At 47.4% G+C, this 24,064-nt stretch overlaps 2 protein-coding genes across 2 annotated transcripts in view; one reads left to right on the forward strand and one right to left on the reverse strand.

The window, feature by feature from the left end:
- The window catches only part of Gnao1 (G protein subunit alpha o1), a 159,419-nt gene extending 156,416 nt beyond the window's left edge, over positions 1-3,003 (forward strand). The window contains exons 8-9 of the mRNA XM_036188696.1: positions 1,593-1,808; positions 2,789-3,003. Of these exons, the coding sequence (XP_036044589.1) occupies positions 1,593-1,780 (188 nt within the window). The 3' untranslated portion in view covers positions 1,781-1,808; positions 2,789-3,003. The remainder of the gene's footprint in view (positions 1-1,592; positions 1,809-2,788) is intronic.
- Positions 3,004-6,413: 3,410 nt separating this feature from the next.
- Amfr (autocrine motility factor receptor) overlaps positions 6,414-24,064 on the reverse strand; it is a 43,057-nt gene continuing 25,406 nt past the window's right edge. The window contains exons 9-14 of the mRNA XM_036188698.1: positions 22,861-23,051; positions 19,802-19,905; positions 12,527-12,661; positions 11,251-11,334; positions 8,635-8,819; positions 6,414-7,966 (exon numbers count right to left, since the gene is read on the reverse strand). Coding sequence (XP_036044591.1) covers positions 7,819-7,966; positions 8,635-8,819; positions 11,251-11,334; positions 12,527-12,661; positions 19,802-19,905; positions 22,861-23,051 — 847 coding nt within the window. The 3' untranslated portion in view covers positions 6,414-7,818. The remainder of the gene's footprint in view (positions 7,967-8,634; positions 8,820-11,250; positions 11,335-12,526; positions 12,662-19,801; positions 19,906-22,860; positions 23,052-24,064) is intronic.

A 24,064-nucleotide genomic window follows, 5' to 3' on the forward strand; every position in this document is an offset into this window, starting at 1 on the left:
CCCCATGTGGTACAGTGTGGGAGCCCCTCCATCTGGAAGTCCACCTGCTCTCTGGGAGCTTTCCAGCTGAGAAGCTCCTTGACAGGCAGGCCTCTGCCACCCTCTGCTCTGTGGAGGCTTTGCTGTCTCAGTGAGGATGGGTGGAGGAGGCTAACCCCGACCTCACCTGAGGGGTGCACCAACCCTCAGCCTTCACATTGGCTTACCACTAGTCTGGAACTCCAGCCTGGAATTATCTTTTGTTTCAGAAGGAAAGTCCTTGCCAGTCAGTGCTTCCAAGGGTTCACACCCCTGGACAACCAGCCTACGCTCACATGCTCCAGACTACCATTGCTGTTTCTGTCCTAGGCCACATCCTGACAGGCTGAAGGAGATGGGGCATCTTCCTTGTTCTGGGGTGTCCCATATTTTTGTCATGGTCCACATTACATGGTATTCAACAAAAGGTTCCTAGGGGCAGATCCCAAGCTCTTAGACTAGCTGGTTGGAAAACATCTTTGTCTCACCCACAGATGTGCCCATTCACCCCACCCGGCCTGCCGGAGCCAAGGGAACACCCAGGAACTGTTAGGGCATTGGAGGAGCCCGGTTGTGCCTCACACGATGATACCCTTTAAGCTCTCACTGTTCCCATGACCTGGCTCCTCATCCAAGAACTGAGACTTCCTGCAGGGGCCGCTCAGAGGCGCCTACTGCAGACAATGCAGGCTGGCTTGGTGCCCACCACATGTACAGTACCACAAGGCCCTTTTGGTGCCCCTCTTCCTTAGGCTTCATTTACAGGCTTGTTAGAATTGCAGGGTTGGAGATGGAGACAGCTCGGTGATTAAGAGTGTTTCCTGTTCTTCCAGGGGATCCAAGTTCAGTTTCTAGCACACACCAGGTGGCTCAAAACTACCTGTAATTCCATCTCCAGGGGGATCCGAAGCCTCTTCTGGCTTCCGTAAGACTCCAGCACTCACATGGACATATACTCACAAAGACATATACATACACATAAATACAAATAAATCTTAGAAGTCTCCAATGGGCTGGGGGGATGGTTCTTCCAGAGAATCTGGGTTTGGGTTCCAGCTTCTACATGGCAGCTAACAACTGTCTGTAACTCCAGTTCCAGGGGACCAACATCTTCTGGCTGCCGCAGACATACGCACACATGTGCTGCACTGACATACATGTAGGCAAACACCCATACACATAAAACTAAATTAAAAAAAAAAAAGTCACAGAGTTGGTTTAGATTTCAACTGTGGGCCATGGAGAGGGGCTTCATCCAGATTTGTTACTCTAAAACAAATGAGGTCACCTGTGGCACGCTCGTCCCCAAGCCATTGTGCACGACTAAACAAACACGTAAGTAGAGCTGAGGAGGCGGAAGCCAGGCAATGCCAAGCCTTCTTCCATGGTTTTTGCCGCCTTCCATGGTTTGTTTTTACCTTCCATGTTGCCTTGCCCTGGAGGAGGGCATGGCACTCCTGCTGTTCCTCCCTGTCTCACCCCCCCCCCCACCCCTGGATTTGCCTCCTGACCACTCCCCTGCCACCCCCAGCTCTCACTAGGGCCTCTCGCCGATTCTCTGTATCTTCCTGCAGGCTCCAACACCTATGAAGATGCAGCTGCCTACATCCAAACACAGTTTGAAAGCAAAAACCGCTCACCCAACAAAGAAATATATTGTCACATGACTTGTGCCACAGACACGAATAACATCCAGGTGGTATTCGACGCTGTCACCGACATCATCATTGCCAACAATCTCCGGGGCTGCGGCTTGTACTGACCTCTTGTCCTGTATAGCAACCTATTTGGTAATGATTCCAGCACTCACAGAACAGCTTGTGTACACAACACACACACACACACACACACACACACACACACACACACACACACTCACACTCACACACACACACACCACTAACCAGTGCAAGTTGGTAAATAAACTTTAAAGAGGCATAACAAAAACCTTATCTATACACAAGTATATATTAGAAAAATGTTTTTAGTTAATACTCAAAAGAGCTATGAACAGAACTGACCACCATCCCTAGCTCATCAGTTTTCCTGGGACAGCACATGAGCATGCACACATGTGCGTGCACACACACAGGGCATGGTAGGAGCCTGGGTTGGGAATCCTCTGGACAGCCCCAGGGTTTTATTTTCCGAGACCCACTCTATGAGCAGGGCAGGCAGAGGGAGGGAGACCTAGGTCTGTCCATCCAGCCTGCCCTGCTCTGCATCCTACCACAAGGCTGCCTGCTCAGCTTCCAAAACCTGCTCAAATTCCAAAACCCTTTAAGAAATCGCCAACACTCTAAACATCCCCGTACCTTACAGCCCCAACAGAAAACTCTAAGGACCCTTCTCTTTTTGGGTGGTGGTGGTTGTTTATTTCAAGAATCTAGAAGAATCATTGCTCCAATCAATCCATTGTCTCCTGAGTTTTTTTTATTTATGGGAACAGAAAAATTAGAGAGCTGGGAGACCTGGTCTGCCTTTTCAAATAGCTGAGGGGAAGAAACACATGAGCCATTGCTCAAACCTGCCTAACAGACTGAAGCCAGATCCCCTCAAAGAGGGCATGTGGACAAGGTGTGCGTGGTCTGGGGAGGGCTGGACTGGCAGGCAGGGCCAGAAGCAGGGTACAAGGCAGGGATGGGCTTCTCTAAAAAGGAAACCCCGCTTTGCCCTACCCCTGCATTAGTGAAAATGTCCTAGGGTTTGTTGGGTGGGTGGTTTTCAAATCAAGAACATGGTCAGACTGGCCCTGTCTCTCTCTCTACAGACTGCTTCATGGACTTTGCTGTTGATGTTCATCTCCTGGTAGCATGACCTTTGGCCTTTGTAAGACACAGCCTTTCTGTACCAAGCCCCTGTCTATCTAACCCACGACCCCAGAGTGACTGACGGCTGTGTGTTTCTGTAGAATGCTGTAGAATCCGGTTTTAGTTGAGTCTTTACATTTAGAACTTGAAAGAATTTTAAAAAAGAAAAAAAAAAGAACATTTCTCATCTGCTTTGTAGCTTTAAAAAAAAAAAAACGAAAAAAAGGAAAACTCATCATTTCATCCATATTTCCTTTATTTTGGAAAAAAAACCATGCACATCAGTACCCACCCCTCCCCGTCCCAGCTCCAATTGGGGCCGGCACCCAGCAGCTGTGCTGGGCCTGGCGCCTCCCAGGGCTTCTGTACTGCCTGCTGCAACACCCCATGCCTGTTGGCTGTCCGGACACCTCATATGCCACCAGGCAGTGGCAGCTCTGCCCTGCCCACCCATGCTACTCCACACACAGTCACTCCAAGTTGGCATAGAAAAAGCACAGCTCTGGCGGGTAGCTGCCACAGACCACACCCATCTATAAAAATCCAGCCCCACAGAAGCAAGGCGCCCCACCCCCTCCTCGAGTCCCTGTGTTGTTACTTTTTGGTTTTTCTTTTCGTCCTAATGAGTACTTCCCATCACATACCTGGCCAGCTCTACTGCTATCTGGGGAATGGGGTTGTGTGGTTTGGGGGTTTTTCCTGTAACACCACAGCCTCCAGCCTTGGGCAGAAGCCCCCCCCCCATGTGTCCCTCTCCTGACCTCTCCTCTGTTCCAGTGATCTGTGTTCGCTCTCTCATGTTGGGATGTTTGTGCTGCAGATAAAAAGAACAAAAATAAATAAAGTTTTTAAATACCACAAGATGGAAGAAAGACAAAAAAAATTAAAAGATGGAATGTAGTGTTTACATTAAAGCCACAGTTTCATGATCAGTCCGATGTCATTTCTACTTGACTAGTATCCAATCCCAGACCTGTCCACAGTTTCACTTTTAAGACAATATTTGCTGAAGACCAGTCACAGCCATTTCAATAATGGAGGCGAAAAGACAAAACAAAAAAATTAAAAATACAGAAAAAAAAAACTTGAAAAAAGGAAAAAAGTTAAAAAAAAATAATAATAATGACTCAAAAGCCCGCGGGTCTTTGTAAGCCTTTCTATTCCCAATCGGTGGGGTTTCTGTGACAAGTGACACACTGCCAGCCTACTTCTCTAATGGAAATTCATGTGTAGCTCAATAAAGAGAATGTTTGTCTGTACAGAGTCTGACCTTCTGCCTTCCGGACGACGGTGCCCAGGGTGACGCGGGGGCCCAGGGCGAGCTTCACTGACAGGAAAAGAACCACCTGGCCACACACCCTGGGAGGGTGGTGGGTAAGGAATCTCTCCACATGACCTTCCAGGTCCCTCACCACTTTGTCACTGAGGGGAGCCAGTTGAGAGGAAGTCCGTCTTGTCTTCCTCGCCCCCCCCCCATCTCCCCACCACACACACACAGAAATGAGAGCCGGGAATCAGGCAGCTACTTTCTGGCTGCAGCTCCTCCAGTTCAGCTGGTTTTGTGTTTCTGGTGGGTCTGAGACTGGGGCAGGAAAAGCAGAGGGAAAGCACGAGCCACCCCCTTCTGTCTCCTGTGCCCAGGCTGTCCCTCCAAGTCTCAGGCTTCTGCATCACTCTCAGGTTTCCTTTTGTTTGGCTTGGCCTACTGCAGCTGGGTACAAAGTCCTCAGCAGGTAGAACCCAGGGGCAGCAAGACAACAGAGCCTGGCTCTCAGTCTGAGCTCTCCAGCTGTTGGTCTCACTACTCCCTCTAACTACTGTGGCTTTGCATAAGAACTAGCAAACGGGTTGACGCTGGCCTACCAAAATGCCTCACAGGCAGGGCAGTTGTTAGGCAAGCAGTTAAAAACAGGTTCTGTATCTGCAGTGTAGAGGGGGAACCTTACAGGGGTCTGCTTAGTCACATCTTCTCTCAACAGCACCCAAAATGGAAATTCACAGTTCAGGAAGGCCTCTCCCTGACACATGGCACATGCCTTTGGTTGTTTGAATCCAGCATGGTGTGTGTGAAGGGGGCACAATACTGTTTCAGACCAAGGCTAACAATTCTGTCTTGTCTTCACGTTGAATACCTAGTAAATGCAATCCCCTGCCCCCCAAAACCAAGCCACGCCTCTTCTCCAGTGTTTTCTCTACCAATTCCTTTCTCCCCAGGTTGCCATCTACAGAGATCCCAATGGGAGGTTAAAAGTCTAAGACCTGTTCCTGCCAGGTCTGGGTTTATCTCCAAATAAGTTACATTCTACCAAGTTCTTTCCAACTTTCCAACCTGCAAGTGGATTTTGCAGATAGATAAAAGCCAATGGTTTTTTTTGCTTGTTTGTTTTAACTTTATTTTTCTATTTCCCCTGGTGTTGGACATGGGATCCAGAATGCCATGCATACTAGGCAAGTCTTTACCCACTATGGTATACCCCAGAACAGCCTTCTTTCTTAAGAGAAAGGTCAGGAAGTTTTTGAAAAGGATAGGGAGAGGAAGGTTTAGTACAAGTATCAAGGCAGAACGTATACATCTTTTTTTTTAATAAAAAAAAAAAAGCACACAAACTCCATATACAGCCAGGGTCAAAACCACTTCAAACCCTTTGGAAAGCAGAGGTGGGAGATAGACCTTCAGGTAGGACAAGGAGCCTTCCAGGACTGACAGACAGAGTGAACCTCCCATTTGTGTGCCCAGCTCCCAAACAGCTTGGAGGAGATTCCTTTCCTAAAATCTCAACCTAGGATCAAGCCCGCTGGCTCCAAACTCTCCACCCTGCTCTAGGGAAGGTTAGGTTTAGATCACCCAAGCGCTGAAGAGTCACACCAATACCAGCAAAAGGAATTTGCACTATCCTTCTCTCTGCTACATAAAAGCCTCAAATTTTAAAAGCAAAAAAGTAAGGACCCAAGAAGACAAAAATTAAATATGACCAATTAGGAAAACAGAAGCACAAGAATAGTTCCAAAATTTCCCAGAAGCTTCTTGGAGCTTTGCTGCTCCACAGCTGAACTGGAGGGCCAATGACCTGGCTGCCAGAGGACAGTGATAGCAATGGGACCAATCTCACCACCAGTGCCTTCACTTACCAGTGTCTCCAAGTGATGAAAGCCAGAAGCCTTGACTACCCAGATATTTCCCTTTGACCCAAGCTAGCTACAGAGGGGCACATCGAGAGCCCTCTCTTCCTGGACTATCTGAAGTATGTGGAAGCACTTCTGCTCACTGCTGTTCAATGTTCGACACTGGTCAAGGCCCTCTGAAACTGGCTGCAAGTAGTTTCCACCTTGGCACATCTAACATGTAACCTGTGGAATTGCTTCCCCTTTATTTTCATGTGCACTATGGGAAGATATCATGAATGCCAGGCAAAGAAAAGCTCAGTGCTGCCTTCTCCAAATAAAACACTAGGAGAACCTCACCCCCACCCTGGCTCAAAAGGGTTATAAAACACCCTAACCCAAGCAGCAGACACAAAAGCAGAAGGGGATTCCAGTGGCCCCTTGGAAGAATGCTGTCTCAGCTTCCAACTACACACAACACACTACAAGAGGCTGCACTTTATTATTGTTGCTTTACAATAAAAACAAATCGCTATGCTCTCAGCAAAACAAATTAAAAAAAAAAAAAAACAGGAATTTAACTAACAGCAGTTCAAGGTAAGGCTTTTGGAAGATTTATTGAAATAAATTATCTTCGCCTATTCACCTATTACCCATTCTTCAATTACTTGTCAACATTCTAAAAACTTTCTGGTATGTAAAATACATTTAACTTTGCCAATAATTTTAGATAATACTGGATTCTTCCCAAAAGGACTACCATAAAACTATGTTCTGAAACATTTAAAAAAAATCCAGTGGGACATAAAACTATGTAACCTATGATTGCATGTTTCAATTCCTTAAATACGCGGAGAATTGGAGAAAATCCAGGACCAAGTTTGCTTGAGGCATGTGGATTATTCAATGTCTTCCCTGTCTGTTGAATGAGACCCACAGGAACAAAAGCAGGGAATGAAGGGCTCCAGGGGAGAAAGATACAGAAGGTATTTCTTCAGCAATGTCCTCTAAAACATCCCTGCCTGGCAGGCCCATACTTATCCAAGGACCGAACCCATATGTTTAGCATAGCCTAACTGGGTTGACCAAGGAATTAAAACCATAAGCAAAGCTTGCTGCTCACCCCTTCTCATGCCTAGAGTAAGCAGAAAGTGGGAAGAAAAAGGAGGGGGCCAGAGGGGCACACTTATGTGATGCAGGAGCACCAGAGTGAACGGAAGTGAAGCCAGCTGTGGATCGGGGCTCAGGTCGGTCCTGCATATTAAAAGCTGAGAAGGGTCTCCTCATTCTGCAGCCCTGAGCTTTCTCTTTCTGCTCCAGGTACCAAAGTAGTTCTTTCTACATGATGCCCTGCTGGTCTGGAGGTCCAGGTGCCTGCGGGACTGGCCTCTGGAACACTATGGATGCTTCCTCCCTAAGCACAGCATTTGACAACAGGATAGCTGGTCATGGTGTAGTCAGACTCCTGCTGTGCAGCTCCTGGCTGCTGGGATGCACCCTCCCCAGGACCCACGCTTCCTTCCAGCTGTGGCACTAAAGACACTAACATCTGCTATGGCTTATACCAAAGCAGAAACTGAAACTACCTGCTGCAGGCAGTTGAGTGCCCAAATGCCCACTTCCCTTGCTTGCCCCACCCTCAACAAGTCCAGTCAACACCAGAAGAGGTCATGCCTAGAGTTCAAATGTGCAGTGTTTCTAAGGGGAAGAGAAATACCACATAGAAAGTATTACAAAGGATTAAATTCGTCAGCTGTCCACACACTAGTAAGACCACATGCTTTATGCAGCGGCAATGCAGTCGCGGATCTCCACACAGCAGGCAAAACTGGGACAGGCCTCTTCCAGTAGGGAGGGCGGGCAGGAGGCTGAGGAAGATGAGGAAGGACTAGGTCGTCTGCTGCCTCTGAAGTCTCCTCTCAGCGGCAGCTGCCAGCATCCTCCGGCGCAGGGTCACGGGGTCAGAGGACGTGCCTTCAGAGGGGAGGAGTCTCTCTGAGGCCATGTCATCTTCAGAACTTTTGTTCAAGAACCGCCTGTAAGAAATGAGTAAGGCACAAGAGAAAGATGAGAAGTGGGAAGACATGCAGGCTGCTGTTTTCTGTTTCCCTTCTCCACAGGCACCTTTACAAAGCTGTCCCTCAAGGCCATCTAAAAACACTCTTGCCTGTGGGCTGGGGTCAGTGCAGCTCAGTAGCAGGGCACTTGCTCAGCATGTGTGAAGCCTGTTGCTCAACCCAAAGCTGGAAAAAGAGATGGAGGGAAGGAGGGAAGGAGGAGGGAGGGAGGGAGGGAGAAGGGAGGGGGAGAGGAAGGAAGGGAGGAAGGGAGGGAAGGAGGGAAGGAGGGAGGGAGGAAGGAAGGAAGAAAGGCCAAGGGCACAGCATAGACTTCAATGGATGACCCTAATTCCCGGGGGGAGGACTCTCCTCTGCCTACTCCCTTCCCACAGACATGGAACGCAGGTGCTCTGTTCACACTGCTGGCCCACTCAAGGCAGAGTGCTCAAGGAGTCTTAAAGGCAAACCCCAGGTCCTGGCAGGATTAACCACCCTAGGTATCAGTTTCTTATCTGTATGTCTGTCATGTGGATTAACCAAAAAGAAGAGAGAGAACTCATGGACAGGGCTGGAACAGGCGGCACCAAGGTGCCGCCCCTCCCTGGAACTTCCGTTTGCTGCCTAGGATTGGATCGCCCACTCACTTCCGAGCCTGCTGCAGGAGGTCATCCTTACGCTGGACTAACATGCGCTGTCTCTCGTCAGCAGACTTGGAGAAGCGGCTCCCCCGGGCCTCAAAGTCCTCCACCTCACTGGGCTCCACTTCTACCTCACTGAAGTCCAAGGTCTCTTCCAGGCGAGGACTGAGGTCCAGTGGTACACGCTCCGTCTGGACAGAGAGGCAGCTGTTAGCACAGGCCTTTCCCTCCCAGAGAGCTTCCTCCCTTGACAGGGCATCTCTGCACAGGCCTGTGCTGGACCACAGGGGCCTCTGCCAGACAGGAATCTGAAGCAGCAGACTTGGGCTCTGGGAAGGCATGCCAGCTGTCATGGCTCACATGATGCCAAGACTCACGATGCTCACTGTTAGTGGAGTAATTAAATGGCTGCCAGTATGAGAAACATAATATGCACCTCCAACCTGCACTCTTGGAACAGCACAAGGTAAACTGCTAGTTAGCACTCCAAAATTGTTTTCAATTCTACCAGCTGCTAGTTAGCACTCCAAAATTGTTTTCAATTCTACCAGCTACTTAAGAATTTCAACAAGTCTTATCTGCTGCATGTCCCCAAATTGAAAATAGTCAAATAGGATCTTTTGTGAAAACAGACACAGCAGATTGTGTGTTTAAAGGGTAACAAAGGACTTTCCTGATTTGGGCTGAAGCTCCAAAAGCCAAGACACTGCCCTCACAGCCAAAGGGCTTTAAGAAGGCACAGTCGGTCCACCTACACTGTTCCTGCTCCTAGACTCAGACTTACATGGGCCAGAGCCAGCCCACCGCCCACGTCATGGCTGCAGCAGAGCTGAAAGTCTAGTTCATCTCCCACCCTTTGCCTCTCTCTGCCTTCAGCCAAGCCCAAGAGTGGACATAAGACAGCCATATGGAACCTGGCCCACATAGTAAGTCTGGGCTAACTTAGTGAGACTTTGTCTCCACAGAGGGAAAAAAAGACCCAGGGATATAAGTTAGTGGAGGACTTAGCTAGCATGTGGGAAGCCTAGGGTGTCATCACCAAGAACACACCCACACCCACAGTGAGAGAGGAGCGGGGCCTAGGTACCCATTAATGGGTATTATTCAACTGTAAGAAGAAAGAAAGCATGGAAGACAGAGCTATGAGGGCAGCCTCATTCATACCCACTGGAACTTGACAGCTACAGAGTCTCAAAGAAACTGGCTGGAGCCAGCGGAAAAGCAGACGGGGCTGTGTGTGAGGCAGCCAGTGGGATGGGCGCCTGATGAAAGCAGGCACCCATGTCTCAGAGCTCAGGGGACAGACAGCTCTCAAGCTGTTGACAGACCTTGCCCAAAAGGATCACTGGAGAGGTGATCTCTCACAGGAGAGGGAGAGGTGGGTGTTCATAAAGGGCCAACAGAAATGCAAAGTATGAGTGAGGCTTCTGGTACTATCTAGGGCAGAACGAATGAACAACAATACAGACACAGTCATAAAGCCTCGTTCTAACCCTTTGAGGGACCAACGAGAGCAGGGAGTCAGTAGAGCACAAAGGAAAGCAGGGCAGAGCCCACCTGGCTTGCCTCAGCCCTGCCCGGCCGTGTCCTCCAGGTCTCACTCACTGCTGGGACATGTGGACAGACTCCCATGTGGACAGACTTACCACCAACCCCAGAGCAAGTAACTACTACTAAGCCAGGCTGAAGGAGGCCTCTTGCTTTTGCTTCCCTTTTAGTGGTCCAGTTAGCTACACTGGAAGAGGAACCAATAAATAATAGGTCCAGTGCCCACCTTCACCTCTGCAGGACTGACACTGAGTCTGAGGTTTAAACAGAGGGCAAAGGTTACGCATAATTAAGCAAGTATAACTAATCTGGTCAAGTTATGGTTATAGCCATCTATCAGACTGACATTTTAATGAACGGTTAGCCAAGGACTTGGCAATTCCTGTACAATCGCAAAGTGCCTATAAATTCCCTGCTTTCATTACACTAATACACACACACACACACACACACACACACACATACACCCCAGAACTCTCTTTATGGTAACTCGGAAACCGGCTGGGGAATGAAAACAAATCAACATGCTGTTCCCTCACACAGCCCCAAGGCTGTCTCATATTCACAATTCTGCCAACTGTCCGAAATCAAAAAAATGCAGAAACCGACCCCCTTTCAGAAGTCATGCTGCAACAGCAGTTCTCAATGTTTTCTGAGACAGGATCTCACACAGGCTGGCTTCAAACTCATGCTCCTCCAGCCTCAGAGTCCTGCGAGCTGAGATTACAGGAACACACGTCCATGGCCTGCTCCCGTCACAGACGTAGCTATGAAAATGGTAACTCTAACAGTGGGGCCTCACAGGTAAATCTGCAGATAATATCCAGCCTCTTACTGCCTTGCTCACTGCTTCCTAGCCTGTGGTGACAGAGGAATGTCCTTCATCACAAAACTCTGTCATCAGGAACTCAACTGGTCCACCCCACCTTCTCCACTACGACAGACTGAAACCCTCTCCAACGTCAGCCAGAATGATCAGTTCCTCCCATAGGCTGTTGCTGCCAACAGCAAGGTGACTGTAGCTAACACCCAGGGCCACACTACAGTCTCGAGCTCCTAGGGAGCTGACCTCACCTGGACAGAAGCTTCTCCCTCCTCTGGATCAGTGCTGGGCCTTTCCACTGGGCTGTTCAGTGCAGGCCGCAGGCTCTCTGACCGCTGGAAGCAAACACAGGAGGCAGTCAGAATGAAGGAACAGACACAGGAAAACCAGGGCACAGAGGAGCAACAGTTCTCAACACAGCTCACAACTTGAGAGGTGAGACCCAGGACTCAGAGGTCCTCGTTTGAGTGGTCAGCAAAATGCTCCACACTCAGCGTCCCATCCATCTTAGCAACGGCACAACAGAAACAATGGCACATGTCAACTGTGCCAGGGAGCACTGTTCTGCTTTTCTCAACGACTCTCCCCATGCGCAGGATGCAGGTACATGGTTGGTCTCCAGGTCAGGGTTCTCTGGATCCTGCCCACATATTCCCTTCAGGTCTGAGCACCTCCATACCCACCAGCTGGTGTATGGATTTAACTGACAACGCTATCTGGCTACATGAGGCAACTCTGCCACCTCCAAAGGCAGCTAACAACCAACCAGACAGCTAAGACCTGAGGGACCATAACTAGCACCTCAGCCCAGCTCCTCCAAATGCTGCGCTCTTCCAAAGAGCTTCATCTTTTTTAATTTTACTGATAGATTTCTACACATTTGCACAGACTGTACAGAGTAACTTTTGGTAATGATTATCAGCCATAGATAAAGTCTCAGTGTTCCTCTCTATTTCTTGTACCCATCAAAGAAGTCAAGTGAGGAAGCAGGAACTCTGACCTTTTTACTGAAGTCCAAAGTCCAAGCCTCAGAGAGATCTAAACTATACCTAATAGACACTTGCAATACAATGTACAACCAGCCTTACTTCCCAGTCCAGGATCCATAAACCACAGCCTCCCATCCAGCTCTACAATAATGTTTTACCGATCACAACCCTGCTCATCTGCACACTCACTGCAAGTGGCTGCTTTTGTTGCAACCAACTATGGAACAAGCCGAGCCTAAATACTTGTTCTTCGCTCTTAAGAGAAACAGATGTCAACCTTGGACAGGAGCCAATGGCATTCCCTTACAGACCTGCAGCAAGGGCAGGGTGATCTGGGCACGTTTCTGTACAAAAATTACTCCTGTTATCTATGTTTATCTTTGTGGATCTGTTCTCATGCAGGATTTGAACAAAACAAAGTTTACAAAAACAAGTTTACAGAAACCCTTCCTCAAATCGTAAATAATATCTAGGTATTAGAATTAAATCTTTGGAAATAAACAAAATACATTTGTCACGTATAGAGCCCTAATTCTACCTGTGTGGGAAAAGGTACTTGAACCCGTCCTTCTAAGATGTTGTCTGTTGTTACTTCCACGGAGCGTGTCATCTGGAGGTCCTGGAGCACAAGGTGGTAAGGGACCTGGGGAAACATCTCTTGAATTTGGTGAGCCTGGAGGAACACAAAGAGCCCACGGCAAAGGTCACTCTCTCGGCAGCATTCAAAGGTCAGTGTGTGTGGCAGGTCCTGGACACAGAGGTTGACATCATACCTTGAAAGCACAGGTCAAGGCAGGCCACTTTGGCTCAGCAGATTACCTGCACACCACTGTCTCTTCATTGTTCCAAGGTACCAGACCTCTGGAACAGCATCAACTTCAAAATAAAGTGCAGAGAAAAATCCCAAGACAGGCTCAAATAGAATCTTCTGGTTTTAAAAGGAATCATTTAAAAGATTTACTTATTTTAGGTGTGCCAGTATTTACCTACATGTATTGTATGTACAAAGGATCATTTTAAAGTTCAATATTCAGATATAGCATGTACAGTATTCATGTCCATTATGAAAGGTGAAGGAAACCTGACTTGAAAGCCACACTATCATTCCATTTAGATGACATCTGGGAATAGACAGAAGTAGAGGAAAGGAAAATCAATGCATAAGGCTTGGGGTGCTGCTGCTCAGGGAAGTACTTGTCTAGCATGGAAGAGGCCCTGGGTGGGTGACTCCAAAATGGCCTTGGAAGCATGGAAAAGAAGATTAGATCAGCTCTGAATCTTGATTGAGTAAGGCCTGCACAGCTCTGTAAGCAAATTCCAATTAACCAGAGCACATTTTTACTGTATGTAAATTATACTGTAACTTAGAAAAATTCAATTAAAGAATGTAAATTTTTAAATAGAGTACTCACATATGAAATTCTAAAACATTTTTTTAGCTTTTTAAAAGTAGCCAAGGCATGCTGACATGCCACTATAACCCTAGCATCCAGAGGCAGAGGCAGGAGGGTCTACAAGTTCAAGACCAACCTAGGTATATAGTAGGATCATGAAAATACCTAATACTGCTTTAGAACTGTGATTTTCAAACTATCCTCTAGACCCATCTCAAAGCGCACTTGAGATTTTAGACATGTGTATAGGAAGGGCAGACGAAGGCCCAAACAATGTCCATATTTCAATCCAAGTACCCTAGAACTTGTGTGTGTGTGTGTGTGTGTGTGTGTGTTTTACACATATATAATTTAGAAATGTTTACATTCTAGGTTTCAATTGTAGAAAAAAATCTCCATAATTTACAAAGAGAGAGGAAAAAACAAAGGAGAGAGAAAAGGAGAGAGAAGAGAAAAGGAAAGAGAAGGAAGCAGGAAAGATTGTTGCTTTGGGTACAGTACAGTCCTACGGGGTATTAGTGCCAAACTGCACTAAGGAAGGAAGGTATCAACACTAAGATTTGAAAGAATAGCTCAGGTCAAACTGTCCAAAGCTTTGCTGAGTCACCGGGGGTAGACAATGGCAAGATGTTCAGTGCCCCGAGGGCCCCAAGACTCCACATCATTGCAGACCCCTTACTTTTTGCGGAGTGGAATATTCACCCTAATAAAACCAAAAGTCAAGTGGGAAGAGTCTCTACAAGCAGATTAAATTACTCTCTTCCCACTTCAATTAAAAATATATACAGAGAGAAAAAGGAACAAAGCTGGATTCATTTCATTAGACTAAAGCTTTCTACCAGAAAATCCAATCAGTTAAATATTGGATTTTAATTTAAAATGTGTAGTTCCAGTAAGTTAGTTGTGCTAAAAATAGTCAATTTCAGACCATTCAAAGAACTAAAGAACAGATAGGACCTGCTTAAGTTTTTAAGCCAACCCTCTCTCAGGAGGCTCACAACCCCTGACTTGTAGCCCCCCAGTGGCCACACTAGGCTATCCATTCCAGAGAACCCATACCTACCATGGTGACGATCTCAGAGAGAGCAGGAGCAAGAGGAGCTAACAGGAGCCATACCTCCTCCATTTCTATGTTGGCTGTGACCAAAACCCACTACAACCTATCCTTTTGTCCCTGGCTCTTTCCGTTGGCACACTGGCCTCAAGTCTGTCCACAGTGTAGCAAGGGCCAGAATCACAACTTTGTTGAAGGCAGAACACTCCCCCACCGCACGCACGTTACACTTCCTCTCCCTGTACATCTTGGTACACATTCAGATTGCTTCTAACATCTGCCTACTGTGAGCCAATCTTGCTTTCTCACCCAGACACCCTGTCTGCAGCTCCATCCACCCTTCCTTCTATCAGTACAGCCCTCTTTTTCCCTGCTCCCCTCCAACCCCACCCCCACCTGAAGGATGACCTTAACCTCCTTTCAGTCAATATTCTACAGGTTTTGTACCCTCAACCTCTGCTTATCCAAAGATCACTCCTAGTCACACATTCTTCACTAAAACTAGCCCGTGGCTGTGCCTCTAACCCCAACTCTAAGGAAGCTGAAGCAGGAGGATCACTAATTCAAGCCTCCAAAAGCAGGGAAGCAAGGCCCTCCAGCACGCCGAGATGGAGGGGAGAAGAGAGGGGAACAGAGGCATGGGGAAGGGAAGAAGGAGCTTCACACATAAGGAGTACCCAGGATTAAACCCCAGGAGCTCCGCCTGGGCCCTGCAGGAAACAGCTGAGAAACATCTCTTCCTGCTTCCAGCAAGGAAGGGAGAATCTCACCAGGGCACCTCTCTTAACCAAGTCTGCTCCAGGAAAACTCGGTTAACCAGAGCACACTCTGCTGGGTTAGGCTGTCAGAGTCCAGACGCCCTAGGGACAAAAATACCCAACTCCTGCTTCCTCTCTTTCACTTTTCTCTCTCTTTCCTTTCCTCTCTCCTTTGTTTTTCCTCTCTCTTTGTAAATTATGGAGAAGCATCTGAAACATCCATATCCCAGGCCTCTGGCTCACCAGCTAAGACCTGAACCCTAAACACTTTCATGAAGTTCAATTTCCACATCAGCACAGAGCACAATGGGGGAAAATATAAACTCAACGGCTGCGCGATCTGAAAAGACAGGACAGGGATGTCCAGATCGGGAACTGAATGAATTAAAGTCTACACTGACTCCTTTACCCATCAGAGCCTTGGTGTAGTGCTAACTAGACGGCGTGAAAGAACACATGAACCAGGGGAAGCAGAACAGCTCCAAGTCCTGCAGAAGAGCCCAAGGCAAAGCCAGCAAGCCAGCCCGCTGGAGCAGAAATGCAGGCCTGTCGCAGCTGCAGGAAGAACCTTGGTCTTGAGGGTACTGTAGGACTTTGAACCCCAAAGACAGAGACTCAAGACTGGAAATGACTGGACAATATCTGAAGACTGAGGCAAGTGCACAGGTGAACACATGCAGGATGAACACTCTGGGGAAAACGCCAGGAGAGAAGTGGGGACTCAAACACCAAAGGACAACTTCCCCCAAATCAATGTCAGGTACCAAGTCAGCCCAGGAGCTCCCAGAACACTGAGTCAGAAACTTGCCCCAAAATAAGCAAAATAGTAAAATAAATAAAAACCATCTGAGCAAATCATTTTCAAGCTACAGAAAATCAAAGGAAAAAACCCAAAATCCTTGTAAGAAGCCAAAGGGAAAAACAGCTTCCCTCCAGAGAAACAAAGATAAGAACTGCATCCAACTTCTCTTCAGAAACTAAACAGCGAGAGAACAGTGAAATAGCTGAAGGAAAAGCCAACCACAAACAAACAAAGGAAAAAGCATCTAGAACTGTGCATCCTGCTAAGGTATCCATCCTCAGGACTCAAGAGAAGCCCGAGTGACGACTTGGTAGGGAAGAGCTGCACAAGCATTGAGGATCAGAATTCGGATCCTGACAACACCTAAAAAGCCAGGCATGTGAAGCCGTAGTGATCTGGGTGGCCCGTGCTGCCACCTGGAGCCATGGAGGCATCCGAGCCTAGGGCCATGCCCTGCAGCTGCCAGGGTCTGGGGTGATGTCCATGGTTCCTGCTACCAGCGAGGGTTGTGCAGATGACCAGGTCAGCCACCTGAGTCCATGTTGGTGTTTGAAGGCCATGCTGCCGCCAGGGCCATAATGATCTGGGTGGCCTGTGCTGCCACTGGAGCCAGGATGCCACAGGGCCCAAGCTGCTTAGGAGGGCCATGTCTGGATCCATGGTGCTGCTACGGTGAGGGTCTGTGACAATGCCATGGCCCATGTTAGCACAGGGGTCACAGGAACCATGCTGTGCTGAGGCAGCCCTGACCTTCACTGGCCCTGGGAGAACTGGCCCTGCCCTCATTATATCCTGCAGCAAGAGAGCTGGCTCTGCCCTCAGGGGAGAGCTGCCTCCCCCATCCCCCACCCCCACACACATACATTCAAGGAAGATGGCCCAACCCCTCACCACAGACATGCACCTCAGCTGGCCAGCACACTAGAGCACACTAGAGACAGGGGTGAGCTGACCCTGAGGGCATGAAAGCAGGAGAACTGACCGACTCCCTTGTAGGCCATATGGTGGCATGGGTGAGAGAAAGATGCTCTCCCCTCCTTATCCACTGCCAACAAATGAGAGAACTTTAGCCCTGCGCCCCCACCCCCACCTCACCACACTCGAACTGACCCTGTTTGTCAGGGATGCATGTGAGCCAGCCCTGAGGGTGTGAGAGCAGCAGAGCTGAGCACCCCCACACACCCTCTCTTATGCCCCCCAGAGCAATCAGGGAAGAGAGGGCCCTGCACCTCGCCTGGGCAAAACAGTAGAGCTGACCCTAGTGATGTGAGTGTGGGTGACCCAGATCTGAGAGCCTGAGAGCAGGAGAACTGGCCTAGCTCCTTGCCACAGGCTACATTGGGTGAGCTAGCCTGAGGCAATGCTGACAAGCTTGCCAGGGTAGTGATGAGGGAAAGCTGGCGGGCTGACCAACCCAGCTACCACCCAGGCCCAGAACCAGGGCTATGGGTTGGCCTACCTCAACATCTGCCTCATCTATGAACTGCTAGAACATGAAGGGGACAAAGCTGTGGATCCAAAGCAGCAGACTCTCCATGACACAGAACAACAACAGGCCAGCCGAGAGGAGCCCCAGTGAGAGAGAGCCCTTTTTGGGCGGGCGGGACAGCGGAAGCCAGAGGCGTCAAGCCAGTCCAGTCACTGGCAGTGACCATTTCCAAGTCAAGATGAACTAAAGGGTAAACTGTGAGACTCAACAGGCCACACAACAGCTTCCACGACGAGATTCTTTTCTTTCTTTCTTTTTTCCTTTCCTTTTTCTAAACAGGGAGACCCTGTCTCAAAAGAAAGGAAGGAAAAATGAAGAGAGGGAGGGAGGAAGGAAGGGAGGGAGGGAGGGAGGGAGGGGAAAGAACTCCCTTTGACAAACAAAAAATAAGGTAGCCAGGCATGGTGGTCCACACTTTTAATCCCAGCAGAAGCAGGTGGATGGATGCCCGTCAGTTCTCCTAACTTGATTTCTAGAGTGAATGTAATCTCAGCCCAAATCCCAGCTACTTTATAGATATGGACAAAGTGATTCTAAAGGTTATATGTGAAAACCCAGACCCAGGATAGCCAATACACCACTGAAGAAGAAAAGGAAGACCAGAGGACTTATGCCACAGGACTTCAAGACTACATGCTAAAGAAATCAAGACAGGGTTGGAGAGATAGCTCAGTGGTTAGGAGCATGCATTACTTTTCCAAAAGGACCTGAGTTCAATTCCTAGTATCCACATCAGTCCAGCTCCCAGAAATCTGATACCTCTGGCCTCCATGGATAATAACCCACACACACACACACACACACACATATACACAAGACTAAAATTAAAATAAATATTATTTCAAAAAAAGTATAAGAGCTAGTGAAGTTTATACATCCACATAAAGGTATATAATTCACTCTTCAAAAAAAAATGAGCTATTGATCCATGATAAGGTATGGAGGAATCCTATACACAAATTAGTAGGTCAAATTCAACTGTCTGACATTCCAGAAAAACAAAGCTATGGAGATGGGTGAGGCAGAGCACACAGCTTTTTTAAGGCCATGAAAAATGTTCCAGATGGTACTATAATAGTGGCTTTACCTGACTACATATTCATCCAAACTCCCATGTAGCAGAAAGGTGTGCAAGAATCTCTATACTGTCCTTTTAAGTCTTCTATGAACCTCATTCTGCTCCAACAAGGTAATCTCCGAGTTCCCAGGACATCCTCACCCAACACCTCAGCAGCTGTGTCCACTGTGTAGTTCCTGGGGATCAATAGCCATCCTGCCAGTCTCTGAACTTACCAAAAAACTACCCTTCTGGAGAAGACTCCTGGCTACCCTGATGGCATTACAATTGCTAAGCTGAGTCCAGTCTAGTCATGGGGACAGAAATTTCTTCCATGAAAAAATTAAGGCTGGCCAGGTATGGTGGCACATGCCTTCAGGTCCAAATTCAGGAGGCAAAGGCAGGCCTGTTCTACATAGAGAGTTCCACACCAGACAGGAGACCTTATCTCAAACAAACACACAGCTTCAGAAAAATAAAAATAAAAATAAAAATAAAAATAAAAATAAAAAGTATTGGGACAATCTCCTTGAGCCAACAGCAATGCCTCTAAGTTTCAAGGTTCTCTCTCATTCTCCTTCTCCCACGCCGCCCAGGCAAAGGGATAAAAAGTATACTTGATAGTTCTTACACAATTTTTACATCATTCACTCCTATCAATAATTCCTTCTCAATTTCTTGCTTAAATCAAGTAGTTTCAAAGTAGGCTTAGGTCACAGTTACGTAAATCTAGTAGCACACATTAAAGGTTAGATTGTCTGCCACAGAAGTAAATGACAGCAAGTTTTCAGACTAGTTTCAACTGACTAAGCACTCACTAGTTGTCATCAACATATTAGCTTATTGTGTCTGTAAGCTGCCTCCCCAACCAGAAACCACCATTCTTTTTTCCTTTTTTTTTTTTTTTTTCCTGAAGCTGAGGATCGAACCCAGGGCTTTGCGCTTGCTAGGCAAGCGCTCCACCACTGAGCTAAATCCCCAGCCCCTAAAACTACCATTCTTGAAAGACACACAAGTGTAAAGCTCAGTGATGGCATGCATGAATAGCAAAGGGAAGGCCCTGGATTCAACTTCCTGTAAAGAGAGGGAGGGGAGACAGAAGAGGGAGAAGGAAAAGGAAAAAGAGGGAAGTGGTCCCTGAAAAACTCTGCTGTTCTACTAGGGAAAAGAGAAACCAGCAGGTCATACACACTATACACATGTCCCAGAACTCTTCATGTCCTCATGACTTCTCATCTTAAGCAGTTATTGGTTCTTACCATGGCGTTTAGCTGGGAGTTGCTTGCCTGTGTGATGCCAAGAATGTTGGTAGTGTGCATCACTTCAACTGAGAAACTTGGCAGCCAGCTTGCAATCCGGGACCCTACAACAAGTCAGAACCCAACACAGAATTAGTGCCCTTGCTCCCTGCCCCAGCGTCATCTATGTAGTCCTTCACGCCGGGCCGTTCTGCCAAGTGCTGCACCCAGGTTACTTTGTCCTCACTAAAACCGACCTGTCCCCCCCCACTCCTCTAGAGGTATGACTCTAGGCCTCAGCCTTGGCCTTTGGTCCCTGAGGCACTGAGAAGTTAGGTAACACATCCAAGATCCCACAGGTTAAGGATATGGCAGGATGTGAAACCTTAATCCATCCTCTCAGCCAAGACCTTCAGGAAGGGTCCTATGACTCTACCTGCTACAACAGCGGAGTGTCACTCCCCCTTACAGCCAGCACAGAGTCCTCCTAACGTGGAGGACTCACTTTCACAATCACCTTCATGAAGTATTTTCTGCTTAATGTTGCTGTGGATATCGCTCTGTATGCTGTGAATGTGTTGCTCTGACTGGTTAATAAATAAAGTGCTGATTGGCCAGTAGCCAGGCAGGAAGTATAGGCAGGATAAAGAGAGAGGAGAATTCTGGGAATAGGAAGGCTGAGTCAGGAGTCGCCAGACAGACACAGAGGAAGCAAGATGTGAAGGCAGAACTGGAAAAAGGTACCAAGCCACATGGGTAAACATAAATAAGAATTATAGGTTAATCTAAGTGTAAGATCTAGCAAGCAAGAAGCCTGAGCCATTAGGCCAAACAGTTTTAATTAATATAAGCGTCTGTGTGTTTATTTGGGTCTGAGCGGCTAAGGGTCCAGATGAGACTGGAGAAAACTCCAGCTACATAATATGATTAAAGATTGGACCTTGATCTGGACATTGTCATGCATGCCTTTGTTTTTAATAGGTATATGAGTATTTTGCCTCCATGTATGTCTGTATGCTGTGGATATGCAGTGCCTGCAAAGGCCAAAAAGAGAGTGTTTGATCCCCCAGGACTAGAGGTACAGATGGTGGTAAACCATATAGGTAACCATATAGGTGCTAGGAACCAAACCCAAGTCCTCTGGGAGAACAGGCAGTGCTCTTAACCGCTCTGAAGAGCCGTCTCTCCAGTCCCTGGTACGCATCTTTAATCCTAGCACTTGGGAAGCAGAGACAGGAGGATGTCTGTGAATTTGAGGTCAGCCTGGTCTACACAGTGAGCCAGTCCCAAGCCATCAAGAGCTACACAATGAGACAATGGCTTGGGGGCAGAGGAGGGGTTACCTTAGTCTTCAGATTAAAAATTCAAAAAATTCTATAATACTAGGTTTGTGGGTAATATAATCATCATGGTGCTGCTTCTGTTATTTCAGGAAAGGGAAGCTCAAAATACAAAGCCATCATGTGCTAGCTATGAAACAAATCAATATCAAGTTTCATGTATAGGGGTTGCTTCAGTCCTTTACAACCAAGTAGCAACATGGGATACAAGAGATCTTGCCAAATAAAATGTAGTTAATATACAATGGTTGTTTATTTCAAGAACACATAAGGGACAAAGTGACTTTGTTTGACTACATTTGTAGTAATAGCAATTAATAAAATACAGCTTAGAGAACTAGGTTCTGTCTCCAAATCTGCTAACATACTACAGAACCTGTACTAGCAAGCCAAGTCTGGTGGTGCAGGCCTCTAATTCTAGCTACTTGGGAGGCTGAGACAAGAGAATTAACAAGTGAAAAGCCAGCCTGGGAAACATAATGAGATCCTGTTTCAAAACAGCAGAAAAGGGCTGGGAATACAGCTCAGTGGCAGAAGGCTTGCTAGCAGGTGTAAGGCCCTGGGTTCAAGTAAGCACCAATGGAGATCAAACTTGTGCCTGGCACAGTTCTCTTTATGAGACAAAGGGTTTCTCTGGGTAGCCCTGGCTGTCCTGGAACTCACAGAGATCCACTGCCCCTGCCTCCCAAGTGCTGGGATTAAAGGTCTGTGCCCACTACAACTTCTTAATTAGCAGAATCAACCAACCCCTTGAGGCCCCTCCTCCAACGCATTTCAGACACTTGCCTCTACTCCCCTTGAACCTTCCAGAACTGCACCATATTTCACCCTCAGAGACTTAAATCAGAGTCTGAACAGCACCCTCCTAAGAAAATTCCAGAGTGGGAATGTGTCACTGGAAGTGATGGGCTCAATATCCATTGGGTGCATGTGAATCCAGTGAAGATGCTCAGTCCCCCACCTCCCCAATACAATGCCCATGCCATTAGAATACAAACTGCAGGAACAGTCATGCTTTATGGACAAAGGAACAAGGCTCCAGTTCTGATTCCACCTATGGTACTCCCTGAGAAGCCAACTCAAGGAGCCTTCATCACGTACTTATATACCACACCAATACAACCAATTATTAGCAAAAGCTAACTATTAAACTGGTTATGTGGGCTCCTTGAAGGTATACTTAATATTACTACCTCACCTCCCCACCTCACCCCACTTCAGTTCAACCTACCCATCCACCACCCTAAACACTTTAGAACTGAGATATAAGCCAGGCAGGGTAGCACAAGCCTGTAATCCTAACTCTAGGGAGGCTGAGGCAGAATTATCTTAAATTCAAGGCTAGTCTGGGATACAGAGAGAAAAAAACCTGTATTAAAAACCAAATAAAGGAAGTTAAAATGTAATACTAAGGGGCAAGATAACCCCGTAGGTAAAAGCACTCAATGCTAAACCTGACAAGCCAAATCTAATCCCCAGGATCCATACGATACAAGAATGGAACCAATATTCACTAACTACCCTGACCTCCACAGCATATGGAGTATATGTACACATGCGCTACAAATTCACACACAGAATAAACGAGTATAATAAACAAATGTAAGGAGAAGAATTTTTACAAGTGATACTACATTGGTCTAGTATGAGGGCAGTTTATAACAGAACATCTGTTGGACAACATAATCCTAAATGGGCAGTTTACAGCCCCAGAGGGCTGTGGAGGGGGAGACAACTCACCATCGAAGTGAAAGAAGTGGTTGTGCTGGTTTAAGCGAGGCCTGCCCTCGGCAGCGGCCACAGGGACCAAGTTCTCGTCCAAGTTCTCCCCCTGCTGGTCTTCCCTGGCTCGACTGCCATCAGCAATGTTAAGAGACATCCTGCATGTTGGACAAGACGTGTCTTGTTCTAGCCAAGAACGAAGGCAGGAACTGTCAAAAAATTCAAAGGAGAAGACATGAACATATGCTGCTGCTCCTGACACATTGTGAGAATTCACCAGAATTACTAGTTTTTCTAATGTTTTTTAAATAATTTAATTTTATTTTATGTGCATTAGTATAATGGTGTCGGATTCTCTGCAACTGGGACTACAGACAGTTGTGAGCTGCCATGTAGGTTCTGGGAATTGAACCCAGGTCCTCTAGCAGAACAGCCAGTGCTCTTAACTGCTGAGCCATCTCTCCAGCTCTTGTTTTTCTAATTTTACTTTACTTCCATTTACCACTAGCCAGATCTAAATGCTGACAAACATTTACAGAGAACTCTCTCCCCGTCACTCTAACACACAGATATCTATCACACCCCTGTCATGGCCTCTCCTCATCACTCTGCACACGGCTTCTCACCTCCCCAACTCCATTCAGTTACTTCAGAATGCATGTGGCTTAATCAGCCAACATCTCCCATCCTTGAGTCCTCTACTCACGTGATCTTTCTTACTGGCACTTTAGCTATTGACTAATACGGTTACAGCCATGACCTTGTCTTCAAAACAGTGACTTTGGAGAGGTGCTAATCCACTCCCCTCTAGCCACCAACCTCCCTTAGACCCCTTCAATGGTATCTGCCCACCCAGTGGCTCTCTGGACCCTGCCTACTACTCCCACCTCAGCAGACACACCCCTTCCTCTTCCTGAGTTCACAAACTGGCTTCCAGTTCCATCAACACACCAATTCCCCACTGCTGGAGTGGCTCCCTGCGCCTCCCATTTTACATCCTTCACAGATGCTTGTCCTCAAAAGTACTCCCTCCAAATCTGAATCCTACCCCTTTGCTACTACTCTTCAGAGTTCTGCCTGCCTCTGCCTCCAGAGTGCTGGGATTAAAGGTGTGCACCACCACCACCTGGCTCTGTTTCTCTTTTAGATGGGATCAATCTCACCTAACCCAGGGTGGTCTTGAACTTCCTGCTTCCTCCTCCCAAATGCTGGGAGTGTGTGC

Source organism: Onychomys torridus, chromosome 5, assembly GCF_903995425.1.
Source record: "Onychomys torridus chromosome 5, mOncTor1.1, whole genome shotgun sequence".
NCBI classification, from domain to species: Eukaryota; Metazoa; Chordata; class Mammalia; order Rodentia; family Cricetidae; genus Onychomys; species Onychomys torridus.